The 16,209-nt window shown below is 33.7% G+C and overlaps 5 protein-coding genes across 5 annotated transcripts; 2 read left to right on the top strand and 3 right to left on the bottom strand.

Annotated features, from left to right (window-relative positions):
* The first annotated feature begins 543 nt into the window (after nt 1–543).
* On the top strand, nt 544–3,051 carry C09E7.4 (HAT C-terminal dimerization domain-containing protein). The gene is made up of 11 exons (NM_066041.9): nt 544–747; nt 794–909; nt 959–1,141; nt 1,186–1,291; nt 1,336–1,509; nt 1,556–1,682; nt 1,730–1,896; nt 1,941–2,255; nt 2,364–2,507; nt 2,558–2,643; nt 2,691–3,051. The coding sequence occupies exons 1-11, from the start codon at nt 550–552 to the stop codon at nt 2,995–2,997; spliced, it is 1,923 nt and encodes a 640-aa protein (NP_498442.1). The 5' UTR covers nt 544–549; the 3' UTR covers nt 2,998–3,051.
* Nucleotides 3,052–3,719: 668 nt separating this feature from the next.
* Nucleotides 3,720–4,592, bottom strand: srxa-5 (G_PROTEIN_RECEP_F1_2 domain-containing protein; the record flags this gene model as incomplete). Its single annotated transcript, NM_066040.3, has 4 exons — nt 3,720–3,971; nt 4,016–4,225; nt 4,273–4,380; nt 4,569–4,592. The coding sequence occupies 4 exons, from the start codon at nt 4,590–4,592 to the stop codon at nt 3,771–3,773; spliced, it is 543 nt and encodes a 180-aa protein (NP_498441.2). The 3' UTR covers nt 3,720–3,770.
* Nucleotides 4,593–5,516: 924 nt separating this feature from the next.
* On the bottom strand, nt 5,517–6,140 carry C09E7.11 (uncharacterized protein; the record flags this gene model as incomplete). The annotated part of the gene is made up of 2 exons (NM_001379769.1): nt 5,517–5,883; nt 6,019–6,140. 2 exons carry the CDS (start codon nt 6,138–6,140, stop codon nt 5,517–5,519), a joined length of 489 nt encoding a protein of 162 aa, NP_001366798.1.
* Nucleotides 6,141–7,021: 881 nt separating this feature from the next.
* pqn-10 (Prion-like-(Q/N-rich)-domain-bearing protein) lies at nt 7,022–9,337 on the bottom strand. The gene is made up of 5 exons (NM_001379768.1): nt 9,200–9,337; nt 8,412–8,639; nt 7,951–8,025; nt 7,763–7,870; nt 7,022–7,318 (listed from the first exon to the last, which is right to left on the bottom strand). Exons 1-5 carry the CDS (start codon nt 9,312–9,314, stop codon nt 7,173–7,175), a joined length of 672 nt encoding a protein of 223 aa, NP_001367476.1. The 5' UTR covers nt 9,315–9,337; the 3' UTR covers nt 7,022–7,172.
* A 2,544-nt stretch (nt 9,338–11,881) lies between these two features.
* Nucleotides 11,882–13,488, top strand: oig-1 (Immunoglobulin domain-containing protein oig-1). The gene is made up of 3 exons (NM_066038.3): nt 11,882–12,030; nt 13,090–13,242; nt 13,291–13,488. The coding sequence occupies exons 1-3, from the start codon at nt 11,917–11,919 to the stop codon at nt 13,435–13,437; spliced, it is 414 nt and encodes a 137-aa protein (NP_498439.1). The 5' UTR covers nt 11,882–11,916; the 3' UTR covers nt 13,438–13,488.
* The last annotated feature ends 2,721 nt before the right edge of the window (nt 13,489–16,209 follow it).

Genomic DNA, 16,209 nt, shown 5'->3' with positions numbered 1-16,209 from the left:
AAAGGAAACGACACTATAACGACACACTCGTTATGTTTCCTTCTCTCTTTCTCTCTCTGTTTCTGAGTCTCCATGCATCGCCCTTCAACAGCCCAATACACTCGCCCGTCGCCTCCTTCCCATATTTCCCCTTGTCTCGTCTATCATCCAAGCGGGCAGCGTCTCTGCATCGATCGCCCGACAGAGGCGAAAACCATACAATGTCTCTAAATGCCTGTGTCTCTATTGAATCGTGTTACCCCACTCGCCCGTTTCCCTGACTCTGCCCGCATATCGCCCACCGGTCGGGCGGGCAACGGGTTATGTTGTACTTCTTCAGACTTTTCATTTCGATTTATTTATTTCTACTCACGATTTTAACATTTGAAAATATTCGCCCTCAAGTTTATGTTTATTCACACCCTTGCTTAATTACATTTTGAATATTATTATTGTGTTTTTGGAAAATACGACTTTCCGCTAATTTTCCTCTGTGTCTAGCTTTTTTCCGAAGTGTTTCTTTGTTTCCGTTGCCTAAAAATACAAAAGTACATATTTTTGCAGTAAAACATGGAAAAGGAAATCAAGATGGAAATGGACTTAGAAGTGAAGATGGAAGATGCGGACTTAGATCTTGAAGCTCTTGTAGCATCATTTCAATCCGAAAGCGAAGCAACTACAACAAAAAAAGGAAAATTTTCTGACAGTTATCGAAAACGGAAAGCCGATGAAATTGAATCTGGAATTCGTGATGGATTTTATTCAGAGGTAAACTCTTATTCTAAAAATATGTATCCAAAATAATTCTTTTCAGAGACCGAAATGCGAAAATTTCAATGTACTGATTAACGAACATGGAGCGGAAATCGATCGGTTAAGATGTGTTAAATGTCTGAAAGTTATCAGCGCCATTTCAGGTGGACATAAAACGTAATGGATTTACACAGAAAACTTCAAAACAAAAACTTTTCAATTTCAGCATTCACCGAAATGGAAAATGTATTCTGAATCGAACGAGGAGGGTCAATCGAAAGCCTGAGCCAGAAAAACAAAAAAATCTTCGAACCGCCATGTTGGAGTACGCAATCAGTTCAGGAACCAGCTTAGCCAATTTGAGTAAAGAACCATTCAAAAGTTTTGTTCAAAAGATGCTGGCAATTTCGTTCGTGAAATTTCTAGATTCTTTTGAAAATAAGTTTTTTGCAGGGATCCCATATTTGACTCTGAAAGTCTTCTTTTTCCAACAGAGGAATTATTCAAAGAAACAATCGAAAAGGACGCAGATATCGTTTATGGTAAAATAGCAGCAATGGTAAGAAAATAACATCCATTATTTGCCAAATATGATTCTTTCAGATTCGGGAACCCATCAATCAGAATGACGCTTGTTTCTTCGTGGATTTTGGAGAAGAAATTGAAAACTTCTTGCTGGTTTTCCTGGTGTTTGTAGATAGAAATGCATCTCCAATTCGACTGAAATCTGTCCCATTTGCCTTTTATCCAAGTATCACTGGCAGAAATGCAAGCTCGGTGAGGTTCTGCGAAAATAATTTATCTGTAATGATCACTCTTTCAGCTCTCAAGCTTCTTGGTTTCGGAGGGAAAACGATATAGTTTGAGCAAAGAAGAAATTCGTAATATCAGAGTTGTTGGTGAAGGATTTTCAGAATTGAAAGATATCGATGAAGATTATTTGCAGTATTGTAAGTTAAAAATAAATTGAATATTAAATATTTGGTTTCAAATTCAGATCGACTATGCTCTCAAAAGTCAATCGAAAATGCTGTGAATAGATGTCTGGATCCAGATGAAGAGGATATCGCGAAATTCACTAAAGAAGAGCTCGAAATGATTCATTTGGTTTCTGAAATAGTTGATAAGTGCTGCTATTTGGCTATTACTCTGAGGAGAAAGAAGGTTTAATAGTTTCTAGCAGCAATTAATAATTATGAAAGTTTTAGGACACCTACAAGTTGAGCAAATTGCCAGCAGATCACTACACTGCTCCATGGTCATCGGTTTCACAAACTTGTGCTGATATTCTGTCGATGAAGAAAGAGATTGAGAAAATCAAAGATCCAACTGTTAAAGAATTGTACGCAAAGATAAACTCACATTTGACAATCTTGAAATCATCCTTGCAAGTCATCAATAAATTTGAGGCAATTTTGAAAGTTTTCGAGGAATCGTCACTTCATGAAATCGCACCAACTATGTTCCAATTGCGAACGAGTTTGAAGACTGAAGAGGACAAAGTTGGAGAAAATGATATAATGGTGAGTAGGAATTGAACCCCGCTGCCTTCCTCAACCGTTTTTAATTTTTTAAAAAGTGGTTCTAAATTTCCTAATCTTAAATTTATACAACTCAAAAAATTTTTTCAGCCATCAGCTGTTGTTGCAAAGGCTGCTCGAATCGCAGTGGATAATCTGATTGAAAAGAAAATTGGACATGTTCACCTGCTCGCCGTATTTCTCTGTCCCGGGTTAAGAAGTATGAGAACAATGCCAGAAGAGTTCAAAAATAAGGTAACACTTTTCAAATAAGAAACTCTATTCGTAAAGATCTAATTTTTTAGACAGAAGAACTTATTGTGAAAAAACTGGGAACTGTGGACGCACAACAAGAAGAATCTATATTGAAAAATTTTCAGAAGCAAGTGAAGTAAGAAATTCTAGATAACTTTCAGAAACTAAGTGAAAAAATTTCAGATCAACATTGTACGAGACGCCGACATCAATTCCTACGCCAGAGCAAGAGTTAAATGACTATCAAAGTATGCCACTTTGTTGGAGAGACTTTGAACTTTCTCCATTGGAATTTTGGTCAAAATACTCCAGCCGATTCCCTCGTCTCACAAAAATTGCCTCCAACGTTTTTTGCTGTCTTTCTAGTAGCACCACGTGTGAATCGTCAATTTCAGAATTGAAATTATTTGATACACATGGACCCGAAATTGACTACGAAAATGTTGAGCAACACATGTTCTCGTTTTTAAACTCGAACAATCATATCTAATTTGTTACCGGTAACTTCTCGTTTTCTGAATATAAAACATATTTGACTTATTTTAATTTGCGTCAATTTTTTGTTCAACAAGATTTTCTTTTAATTTTTAACAAGCAAAAACAGCGAACATTTTTTCTAATTTTAAATCAAGAACTCTGCCAATCAAAACATATATATGTATTTAAATACCCAGGAAAGTGTAAAATAAATTACAACCTGAATTTTGGGTGAATTAACCGGATGAAAAATGTAGTAGAAGTTCTGCAATCAAAGAAATGTCAACCGTATCCAGAACAAATATACCATTATCTTCAACACAGTCTGCGAGAAAGCTCAAAAAATTGGCTAAGAACTATCGAAAAATCGAAAAAGAGGACAGGAAACGTGAAGCCCGTTCCGAAACCAAGAAATGAAAAGCCATCCACATCACCTGAAACACTGTGCTCTCAGGAAGAAGCATGTTTAAATTATGACCCTTCAGATCTGGCCGATGGTGAATGTGTTATCTGCCTGGTAGACGTGGATTCTTTTGAAAAATCTCTAAAATGTGAAAACTGTAAGCGACGATTCCATTTTGATGTAAGATTTTCTTCTTTCAAACACTGAATTTTTTTTTGATTTTCAGTGCGCATCGATTTGGCTCGGTGTGCAAAGTGTGTGCCAACTTGCAAGGAGAAACTCCTGAACCCCACCGATTATCCTGTCTTGCAGTGATTCTTTGTATTTTCATCTAACATAAGCTTTGACATTTGATTAAAATATTTATTGATACAAAATAAAACTTAAAATGTTGGGATACGGGAGACTACAGTTATTTTCGATCCATTTGACACTGAAAATCTAGACTTGATCTTTCCAATGAGAAGCTCTCTGGTTGATCGTGCCTCTACAAAATATACAAGAAAATTGATAGAACACACAATACAAAAACGAAACTGTAGAATTATAGTACGGGCTTCTAGTGGAAGTCGCGCGTACTCTACCTGAAATTATTAGCTCAATAGAATAAAAATTAGTTTAAACTTACTGGAAATTGCCTTATACACTGATAACCAATTTCATAAATAGACAAGTAAATTGCTGTAGAAATCGCTTGTCGAATGATCGTCTTTTCCCATTTTGAAGAAGTTGCTCCAGTTGACTTTTTGAATAGCTTCATCCATAAAATAATACTCATGTTAACAATCATAGCAATGGCCGGAAAAAATACAGTTGATTGGTTTTGAAACGTGGTTATCTGAACAAGAATGAAAATTTCAACTGAAAATTTTAATCAACGATTACCGGATGACGGTTTGGATCACAGGCAGCTACAAAGATGTTGGTTCTAGAGTCGAAATTAAGGGGGCAATATGACATGTAAGGAATAATCAGGGAAATGAAAACACATATCTGGAAACAAAGCACTTAAACATATTGATTGTAATGAACAACTATTTCAAAAAGAACAAACTACTAATTCAAAAAATTTAGGCTTCCATCAGGGAGTTTTTTTAAGATTAGCCTTTTAGTTTAGTTTTCTGCTGTTTTTAGCAATAGGATGAACTCTTCAATAAATAAATAAACAATCTTCAACTTACCGTAATCACCAGGCAGTATATCATGACCTTCTTCTCTGAAAATATTATATGATTCTTTGCTGGAAATACCAGAATGAGAACTCGATGTGCAGTCATCAACCAGTTCAAGCACAGAGGTACCAGATAAGTAAATGTTGAAAATAATGTGACTTCTTTTCCAATATATTTCCTATATGTTTCATAGCCAAATCCAAATATTTCAGAAATCCAGTAAGCATCCATCATTAGAAATATGGCCAATTTACCTATGATGCCTGTCATCGTCATAAATATGATATACATAAATGGAATATTTTTAGCCCTTCCTAATTTTCCATGTTCCTTTGATACCGTAACTAGAAGTGCAATGTCAAATATAAAAGTAGCAATACAAATCAAAGAAAACAAGATTTGAAGACAAAATTGTAGCATTTTTAGATGAAAAGAGAACACAAAATTCCAAGAATATAATTTATGATGATTTATATTTCTACATAAAGAACTCTACTCCATGGTAACCATATCATAAAATATAATAGCCAAAAAGTCAATTGATTATATCAAGCATGCAACATTTTGCAATGAATTACTGTAATTGTAGAGATTAAAAAGTTTCTACGTGCGTATTACTCCTTGTAAAATGACACGAGAATATGCAAAAAACGAGAGATCAAAAACTGTGGGAAAGTGAGTAAAATGAGTAGATGTATACTTCCGGAACAAATATTTGTTGGAAGATCAAAGTATTAACAAGTACGTTTATGATATCATCGCCTAGAAGTAGCAAAGTTATAATCAAAGGAATTTTTGGGACGACCAAAAACAGTTTTACAGGCAACTTTATTTTTAGTTGAAAAATAAAGCCGATGACAATCAGAACAACACAATTTTTAAACAATATAACAATTATTTTAAACAATTTATTAGGAAAAATGTTTACAAGCCAAGTGGATAGAAGCAAGTTATTAGTCACTTCATAGAGTGATAAGTAGTGTCAGAGATCAATTCTGGATACTCCTGTTTTGGGAGAAAGATGAGTCTTCTAGAAGCCTTCTTTCTCTTTTCACGATCAATATTAAATCTTCTTCGTTCCCCATCACTCATCTCATTGAATGTTTCTGTTGTTGGCATTGGGGTATGTGGTACGGAGTGCCATTTTCTTATTATCTCCAGTGGTCTTGTAAACTCTTCAGCATCCTGATGTTCACTTGAAAGCAAATGCCACTGGCATTCGAAAAGTTGCCAGTAAGCCTTGCTGTAATCTTCCTTCGTTGGGGTTGATAACTCGGCAACCTCCAAATCGCCTTCATCCCTATGCAATTTAAAAACGTAGAAACTGTAAATACATATATTATTGTCCTTACCTCAACTTCCATTGCTTCTTCAGATATTTGAAATTTTCTGATGAGCAGTCCGGTCATCTCAGTTGGAACACACGCCATAACCAAGTTTTTCAAATTGTAGATTGTACTGAAGCAAAGTGTCAACGGCAATCTGGGATGCTTGTTGGTCTTCGATTTCGAGCAAGAAAGCTAGAGTTTTCACTTGTCTCTCAGTGCTTTCAATTATTGGAAGCCTTTTAATGGAAGCCATTTTGTCGTAAATTTCTGAAATGAAGGGGTAATTTAATTGATGAAAACGAACAAATAACAATGAATAACAAAAAATAAACGGAGTTGAATTAAGATTAAACGAAGAGAAACCGAATTGAAAGATGGCAAGTCAAGATGGAAGACAATGAGAATGACTGAATGGAGATGGAAACCTTTATATTTATACCGTTCCAAACAACTCTGCCCTAGACCATATCTACTCCACCCCTCCCTTTTGCAGTCGCATTGCTCCGATGAAAACTGGTACATACAATCGAGACCGTCACCGCTATTACACTATGGGAAACTTGGTACATACACGGCATGTCTTTGCAGAAATATTTATCCCTTTGATGCTAAATATTACGAATAAATGAATGAATTATTTTTAAATTGAAGAGAGCACAGTTTTCAATACAAATACTACACAATGACATTTCATCAATACAAAGAAAACCTACAGTTTGCATGAAACCATATAACTATAAATTCGAGAGATGATGCAAGTGTCCAACAGAAAGTAAACTAACTAGGGAGTGTTTTTTGTACTCGTGGAAATATGAGTAGAAACACTACTTTTGATTTTTAGTAAGTTTTTTATGTTTGAAATCTTAGCATGAAAACTAGCTGGTTTTACCGTCGGCAAGAAGTGTGGACGATTCAATCAAATGATGAGCCATAAATCTTTGTCACACGATCTGTATGCCACGTGGCAACATCGTCACACACATCGTCATGTCAATATAAAAAAATGACCGAATATTGGTGCATACATTTAGAATTTGAATTGAACTGGCAATTAAATTGAGTTTTCCTAATCTATTTTTAAACAAGGATTCATCTTTTTATGTATTCCCCATGAATAATATAAGTAAACGTTGCTTTACAAATCCGATTCCAGTGAATTTATTCATGAGATACATGTGCAAGGTACAAATGTGCAAACATCAAAAGAGTATACGTGTAAAAATTATAAGAAATGCAGCAAAAGTTGATGATCCTGATGTTAAATGTGATACTTGTGAGCTAATCCCTACACTTTCTTTGTCTTTTTGTTCCAACCTTGTTGGCAATCGCCACCGAATCCATTGCATCCTCCATTTTGACCAGCTCTTGTCGGAGCATAATTATGATTTTGATTGTTATTCATATTATTATTATTATTGTTGAAGTTTTGAGCTGAAATTGGTTTTTCGTGATAAGTTTGTTCGAACTGAAAGAGACTTGGGAAGTTCATTTTGGACAACGCTGTTTTAAAATGAAAAGTTGTATGATCTGGTATAGCATGAAAAGAATTGTACACTTGTATTACTCCAAATAAATTAAATATATCAATAAAGTTATCCACAATTGTCAAAGTATTTTGAAATTTTCAGTACGTATTAGTTTTAATTACTTCCATTAGTATAGCGCAAGTATAAAAATGTTAGCACAAATATTTTGCACCCTATAAGTGTTTTATTTCGCTTTAAAACCGATTTCCATTTTTCTTGATAGGTTCTCAAGAAATTGTAACCCTTGTTTCTAATAAATTATTTAAAAGAGATCAGATAGATCGGGTTGTTTCTCTAGTTTCTTAATATTAATTTGATAATTTCAAAAAATTGTAAAGTTCACCAGTACTTCTTCTCCCATACGCTTTCATTGTATTTCCGTTGTTTAAGCTCATTGGCTGCGAATTTTGAAATGCGTTGGTGGTTAGTTGCTGCTGCTGTTGTCCTCCGAGAAGACCTATAATTGACACTTTCTTTCATTTTCATGAATATGTCATGAACTGAGAAAAAGAAATAAGGATCCGATGGGAAGCTCACCATTCGTGCTTGCTCCGAACAAATTATTGTTGAATCCAGTACCAAATGCGTTTTGACCAAACATTCCATTGCTTCCTGGAATTTTGAATAAAACATTTGATAGCTTCTTTCAATTTTCAACTTTCAATTTTCTATACATGCACATAAAACTATAACACTGAACGTCCGTTAGCTCACCAGAGCCCGCTTATTTCCGCTTGAAGGAGACATAATTGCGGGCCAAATATTATGTTTTAGTGTCTGTACAAAAAAACTAATTGGAATTTAATGTCCTCTGAATCTGATACTATGAAGTTTTGAGTATGAATCATCTAAAAATACAACTTTTTGCAAAAAAAGTTTCAAACGTTCATCTACTACGTCTAATAATTCAATATTCGCTATGTCCCACGGGACAATTTCACTATCTAAATTGTTCGAATATCTTCGCCCTACCCCACAGCTTAGAAAAAAAAACGAACCAAAATTGAACAAGCCATTCCCATATGGATTATATGCTCCGAACGCTTGTTGTGTTGCTCCTCCGTATAAACTCTCCATTCCTGTTCCAAAAGTTCCAAATCCGGTATTCATACCCATTGTGTTCATTCCCATAGAACCCATTGATCCAAGAGTACCCAAAGATCCCATGGATCCCATAGATCCCATGGTATTCGACATTGACATCATTGGGTTATAGCCAGAGTAACCTGGAAATTTTTCTTTTGCTTCAATAAAAAGTAATTATCATTTAGAAAATCTCTAGTCGCCTGTAACTTTTAAGCCCTTTGAAAATAGAATATTTACTAGTTCTAAAATGTAGATTTTTAGAATATTTTCATTAAAATAAATACTGTATTTCTTGTGTAGTTCCGCAGGTTAGTTCTCAATTTGAGATATCTCATACCTTGTTAATTAATTGGTTTATTCATCATGAAAAATAGATAAAAAGAAACGCATAACCGGTTGGGATATTTACATGTGTTAATATTTTATTTAAGCTTTTCCACTTGACATAAGCCAGCACATTTTTTCATTCCAAAATTAAGAAAATATTCATGTTTATCTGAAAAAAGCCTATCTAGCTAACAAGGTGATAGGGCAGAAACAAATATTTTATGAAGAGTTTTTTTTATTTAGGAAATAGAATTCTAAATTTTAAATTTCATTTTATGTTATTCCTTCTCCTGTTCCAAAAAATTCCCGTAGACCAATTTTACAAACTCAATTTAAACTCGATTTTTTTCAGAAAATATCGAAATCTACTTACCGGAATACATTGAGCTATAGTCATAAGGATATCCTATAAATTGTGTGATGACATTTCCAATTAGTGAAAGTAAAATTGGGATCAAAATTATAAAATTGGACGACATCATTCCCATTTTTGAAGTTTTATATTTTGACTCTAAAGTTTTTCGAAAATTAGGCAAGATATTTAGAAAAAATGAGGGAGACGGAAACAAAACTTTAAAACTATTGAATTAGAAATAAAATCAAAACTTTGAAAATAAAAGCTGAATATGCGAAGTATGAGTGTTCTTTAGAAATGGGCGGTTTGCGAGAACGTTCAAGTATTGACTTGTTTGAACACTTTGGTGCATTCTACACATCTAGACAGTCATGGTCAATGTATTTGTATTCTGAAGAGCTCACGATGTATAGAAGTACAGAAATAGATACAATGGAAAGTTTGGAGATGAGATGTTCTTTCGGAACACAAGGTACTGTAGCTTGTCTGAACTATTTGTTCTAGAACTATCCTTTTTGAGAAATCAAGTCTGAAAGTTTTGTATATTCTTTGTATACTATACTCCATTATAAAAATCGGAAAAATCAAATGATTGGGAAAAAATGAGTTCTCAACATTGTTCTGAAATTTCAAATTTTATGATTGTCATTTGATTCAAAAAGTGAATTGATGATTCGAATACGGTTTCAGCCTGTTTTGTGATGATCAAAGCTGTTCAAAGCTCAACTTCCACTTCACATACATTTTTCCCAAAACCTCTTAGTTTCCGATCAGTTCCCATATATCCATATATTCAAAATGCCTTCTAGCCTCCCAAAAAAAGAACCTAGAAAACATAAAGGAGGGAGCAGTCATCGACTCGTCACTTTTTGATGAGAGAAGGAGAAGAACGAGGAAGAAAGGCTCAGAGCAAGCAGTCAGTGAAAATGTGCATAAATTTACTCAATGTTTTTGCTTTTTAAACATGTTTTGGAGCATATTTCGCGAAATTAGCAGGTCAAAGATTATAGTTGAAAGTTAATTGTATGAGGGTAATTAGTTCATTTAAAATCTCGAGTTCACTGAATCTATATTTTTCAAAGTTCATGTAAACGTCTAATGACTCCCTCAGCTAGGTTTTTGGATTCTATCTACTCCCAAAAATTGATAAACTAATGAGTAGCTCTTCAGAATACAGTAAAACTTTTAGAATTTAGCATGAAAATTCTAGATGATCTTAAAAGTTATGAACTATAAACAGATAAATAGTCATGTTTCCTATTATTTTCTCACTTTATTTCTCAACTTTGGAGGCTCATATACCGGGTTTCAACAAGAAATCTAACTTTTAAAAACTTTTAAGGTGTTTTAATATTGTGCAAGAGACAATTAGTTAAAAGGTTCAATTGGCATAATTTTAAAAGTTTTATTTCTTATTTCTTGCATACCAAGTGTGATCCAGATGACGTACTGTTAGGCCCATGTTGTATTAATCCTACGTGTTCTTTCCTGCAAAGTCTGCTCAACTTTAGAAATTCCTTATGACCCATAAAATATCCTAACAGCACCCTTTGGTAATCCAACTGCAAAAATTAATGTCCCACATAAAATTGCGTTCTATTTTGTTTTACATTGATGCTTAATACTTCAAGCAGGACATATTCTGGAATTGTTTCCTGTTTTATTGCCTGTTTTTCGATGTTCCTTCTTTTTCAAATCATAAAACTTCTCCTTTAAACCCCAAACTCTATAATCCCAACCCCCCAAAACATATGTAAATCAGACTTATGTACAACTCTTCTAAACCCACATGGCTTAACTCTCTCCCATTTTTCGACGTTTCGAGAACCTTTCATTTCGTGTCAGGGTCTTTTTATTTTGAAATCGAAAAAAAACACTCTTACTTTTATGTCAATTGAAAAAAAAGGCTTGGAAAGGGGCATAGACGGGAGGAAAATTGAATCGAGTCTCCCTCCTGAAGTCCCTTTTTTGAAAAATCCGTTTCTTTCACTCTCCTTTTTAGCTTTTCAACAACCTTTTCAACCCATTCGTGACCTGAAAACTTTAGTTTTTGCTAATTGTCATTTTGTTTTCGAGGCGACGTTTTGATGCTAGGAAAACAATTTTCAAAGAAGCTGTGATGCGCTTAAATAACGTCTATTTTCATAATTTTATGAGTTCCTAACTTTTTCAAAGGTTTTATAGCATTTAAATAATATGTTTGCTTTCGATTCTGATCCAAAAATAAAACCTAACCTATTGTAGGAATTTTATCTAGAACTTGCATCACTGTTTTTATCTGAACTAATCGAAACCTAACCATTCCAAAAGATTAATCCCAAAACGATCACATCATTTCAAAGGAGAGCCTTCCTTGCTGTGCTATTGTGCTCTCCGTGTTACGCCTCATTACTCAATTTTTTGACCTCTTTCCTAATGAAATCGGCTTCAAAGCTCAGAGCTCGCAGAACAAGAGGAACGTTGAGAAAAAGGAATTTTTTCTAAAAATCACGTGTTTCTTGTGCTTCCGGATTTAGGGGTTCCTTTAAGCAGAAAAATGGTATTAAAAATGTATCTTAAAAGTTTTCAATCACAAAGAAATTGAATTAAACTCCTTACAATTTTGAACTTTTCATGTTAACGCACAATCTTTATTTCCGTCATTGTTGAATGTTTTTTACTCATATAAATTTCCAAGTATATTAACATATTCATTCCAGTTCTCATTATGACATAATTCTGCAAAACGTTCGACTATGTTCTCCGAGTTACGAATACTTCGCGACATACTACTTTTATGCTTTCTATCAGTTGGAATAAATGCGAAATCTTCGCATATAGAAGATTTAGACTTCACGGATCACACAAATGTAGGTTTTTTTTTGAATTTGAGTTTTTTAAACTTAAAGAAGAGAAATAAACAAATAAAACGAGACGAACCCTATAAGAGTTCAACTCGAGTAAAAGTTAAAAAAAAAGATAATAAGGAACAGGTGAAACGGAGAGAAAGACGAAAATGGAGGTAGAAGTGTAGTTAAAACCGGGGGATGTTGAGCTCAATAAATTCACAGAACTGATATGGGGACAAAAAAACTGTAACATTTTTGAGCATATTGTTCCAGACTGGGATGACATGAGCAAAGAAATGTGTGGAGCATTTGTCCTTCCTAACCAAGTTTTTCTCAGTATTTGTTTATCTGCCACGTCTTCTGCAAAACTATTGCCTAGAAATTTGAAGAAAAATTACTAGAAAGTTGGCAAATCAATTACCAGTCGTTGTAGTTTGCATTTAGCTTCGACTACTAATTGTTTTCGTAATATATCCACAGTAACTGAACAGTACTCCGACTTGGTTTTTTGGTAAACTTAATTGAGCTGGGAATAGTTCGGTCAGAAGTAATTTCACCGATTATTGTGAGTTTGACTATATGTGGAGAGCCCGTTGTAGGCAGGCTCACTGCTCCAAAAAAAAACACTCCAAAAATTTTTGGATTTTGGAAAATGTTCAGTCAGTTTTTGGCAAATTTGCAAATATTTTTAAAAAATGTGAGCTTTTGAGAAAATTCAGAGTAACGTTGCATGTTCCGATCCCTACAATGGTTAAACGAATAATTAAAGCAATATTAAAGTAGAAAAATCGTGGGAAATTTTTTTGGTCCACTTCTAAAACTATGAGTGGCAAAAACTAAGTAATTGTCACTTTCTGACAGTAATCAAAATTGCCCCTTTTTTGAATTGTTTTATTATGGTATTTAGTCATTTAGGAACTATAGGTGTTGTTTTACACACTTAACCAATAGGCGATACATCGCTGCCCATTTCTTTTGAAAACTAACGTTGTAAGACTGCATTGTCGATGTTCTCGTTTGCAATTTCAATTGTCATATCGATTGGAAAACTAATTATGAATTTAAACTTCAAAATTTCAGGGAAGTCCAAAGATAAGTCGGTCGTCATATTTCAAACAGGATTTTCGACTTGGCTATAAACTGAAATTATTCTGTGAATCAAGTGGAAATCCACGTCCTCAGATTGTTTGGTATCATCGCGGAGTCGAAGTTAACCCGGATCATAATAGAACAGTGAGTTGTGATGCATCAAGTCTTAAAAATCATACTTTTCTTATCCAGATTCGGTTCTCAATTCATGGAGACACCGTCTCATCACATCTGGAAGTTGATCCAACTTCCATTGGTGACAAAGGAGAATATGAATGTGTTGCAACGAATTTGAAAGGGAGTCGTGTTAAAAAGTTTCTCACCGATTATCAATATTAACTGAAAACATTGAAATAGTTTCATATTTATGTAAATAAATGATTTCTGAATAACTATGTCTGTTGTGTCACAGTTTAAAAATTTAGAACGGAAGATTGGACTTGAGATTCGGCTGAATCTCAAACATTTCTCATAACACAACGTTTGAAGGTTAATGCATTTTCTTAGAAGTCTAACAGCTCCTTCACACGAAGAATGAATTCGGATGAGCTCACTTCTGAAATAAAAATCGAAAGCCTAGATGAGTTTGCCTCGAAGAGCTCTTCTTCTTTTCTTTTTCTTCCTTTCGAGTACACTTCGTGTCATAAAACTTTTTTCGCATCGTTGTGGACGATGCGACGTCATCAACGACTTTTCTCTATCCCAACGAATATTCAACTTTTTGTTTTGTTTGTTTCCTCGTAGTTTGTTGTGATACGCTATTTGGTAAATTACCAAGTAACAGATAAACTTGTCATAAACGACCATGTTTCGGATCTTTAAATGTCTATCTTCCTCTTGTTCAAGTCTGGCTTTCTCATTGGTCAGTATTATCTCGATCTTGTTTACGCGCGAATTTGAATTAACACTACTTTTTCAAATTAAGTATTTATTGTAGAAACTGTACCTGGCTTTTGCGTACATGCCTGCTGGCAAAGTGCATCTGCAATTTTTTTTGTTTTCCAATATTTTTTTTGAGTTTTCAAAATGTTAACCTACGCGCTACGGACATCAAACAAACACAGCGTATTTTGAACTAGAGTTTAAAATAGGAAACATGCATGTATGTAGGCAGGCACGCCTGAAGACTGTGCATTAATAACCAAAAAATCAAAAAAGTATATCTTACCGGCAAAAAAATTACAACTGTTCGTTTTCCCAACTATTTTCTTGAATCAAGATATATTCGCTCTCAAAAAACGGAATACTTCCTGCTATTCATTTCATCTGTTTTAATTTTCACCCCCATATTTTCATCATTCTCTAACCAATTTCCCGCCGTCGCAAAATTGTCCATGTTTTCCGTGACTTTTCAACTCGATACATAGACATGTGTCCATTCGCATTTAGTACCAATGAATTAACATAAAATTGAGGACTGCTTGATGGGTGGGTGGAGAAGGCTCGAATTTCCTGTCAATTTGACTTTTTTATGGTTTGGCTTTTTTCTGACATTAGAAGATTTTTTATTGCAGAAAATCAGAAAATACTTTGAAAACTATTTGGACGTACGATAATACTCAAAGCGCCAGTTTTTTGTCACATATGGATAAATAAAGCAATTTTTGATTCATACCAACTATTAACTCACCAAAAAATAATTGAAAAACTTAAATACATATTTTTCAAAGTTGCTAAATTTTTTACAAATAAATATTAGGGCTACCTGCACCAACATTTCCGTATTCCTTCCTAGAATTTACTTAATATTACTTTTTATGGCTTCACCAACAACCAGAAGTATCGAGAATTAGTGTGGGATTTTTAAGAATATCTGGAAAACAATATGTTGGTCAATAATTTATGAAGTCTTTAGTCACACATCGTTCTTGATTTTTCTGTCTCTTCATTTTGATTATTCTCTGGAATTTCTAGAATTTTTTGAAAAAAAAATTGGAAATAATAAATCTGAAGGAAAACACAATTTCCTGCTGTTTTAAAGTAAGTTGGTTGACATAAAATGTGTGAACATGTGTAACAGAAGGTGGTGCTGGATGGCTTGAAAAAGAATAGAACACTACCTCCATCTTTTCTTTAAAAATACACGTCATTCTTTCTATTCAACAGGTTTTTGAAGACTAAGCTTAGAGTTGAAGTAGTTATAAATATACAATGCGACATTTGGAGTTTGACACTTTAAACTTATACCGAAAATTAAAAAGTTGTGTTATTTCTATTGATTTTTGATTTCTTTTAAAGTGATATTAAACTTGTAAGGGGTTTTTTCTTGAAAAAAACTAATTTAAATTCAAAACAATTGATATTAACTATTTAACGGTTCTGTTTTTGATTGGAATTAGTATAGAATGAAAGTTGGAATTTCAGTCTGTATTTTCACACTAGCTTTTCAATTCATTTTACTATTGTCCTCCTTTTTTTTCAAAAACCTTTGTAGTATTCTAGTAAAGTATTCTAGTAAAAATTAATTATTGCTCGTTCACTACACTAGCGAAAATTATAAAAAATATATTCCACCCATTCAATTTTTATGAGCAACATGAGAGCAATTCCCGTTTTTTTTTCAATTTTTAAAGCTTTATGACGCTTTTCAACCTCCAATTTGGGAATCATCAGAGATCATATGGGTTTTTTAAAAATAAATGTAGTAAAAAGTGACTGGGTTATGCTAAAGAGAAAACATTTTTATGAAAAAATAATTCTATCATCCATTTTTAAAGTTGTATCTCAAAACGTTCAATGGAATTTTCTTTGGTTTTTTCTTGTAAACTCATTTTTTTTACAATTTTTATTGTCAGTTTTTTTCTAAAACTTTGATGTCTACCACGACATTTTTTTTTTCATTTTGCAAATCTCATATTTGAAACCCTTCATGATGTTTTACTGTGTCCCGTTTTGATTAATCTCTGAAAAAACACTTGAAACTGGCATGTGACAGAAGTTGATAAGGCTTCTCTCTTGTTCCCTATTTGTCTTGGCTTTCCAACTCATTTTCATTCCTGATTTTTGAAAATTCGTATATATACACCTATAACTAATATGCCCAAGTACTACAAGACAAGAAACCCACAAGTGGTAGGCATCTTTTAAATTAATCAATTTTCCAAAAGAAGC

The sequence above is a fragment of the Caenorhabditis elegans genome, chromosome III, assembly GCF_000002985.6.
Source record: "Caenorhabditis elegans chromosome III".
Lineage (NCBI taxonomy): Eukaryota > Metazoa > Nematoda > Chromadorea > Rhabditida > Rhabditidae > Caenorhabditis > Caenorhabditis elegans.
Note: the sequence above shows the minus strand (reverse complement) of the source record. Positions and strands in the feature narration are given on the sequence as shown.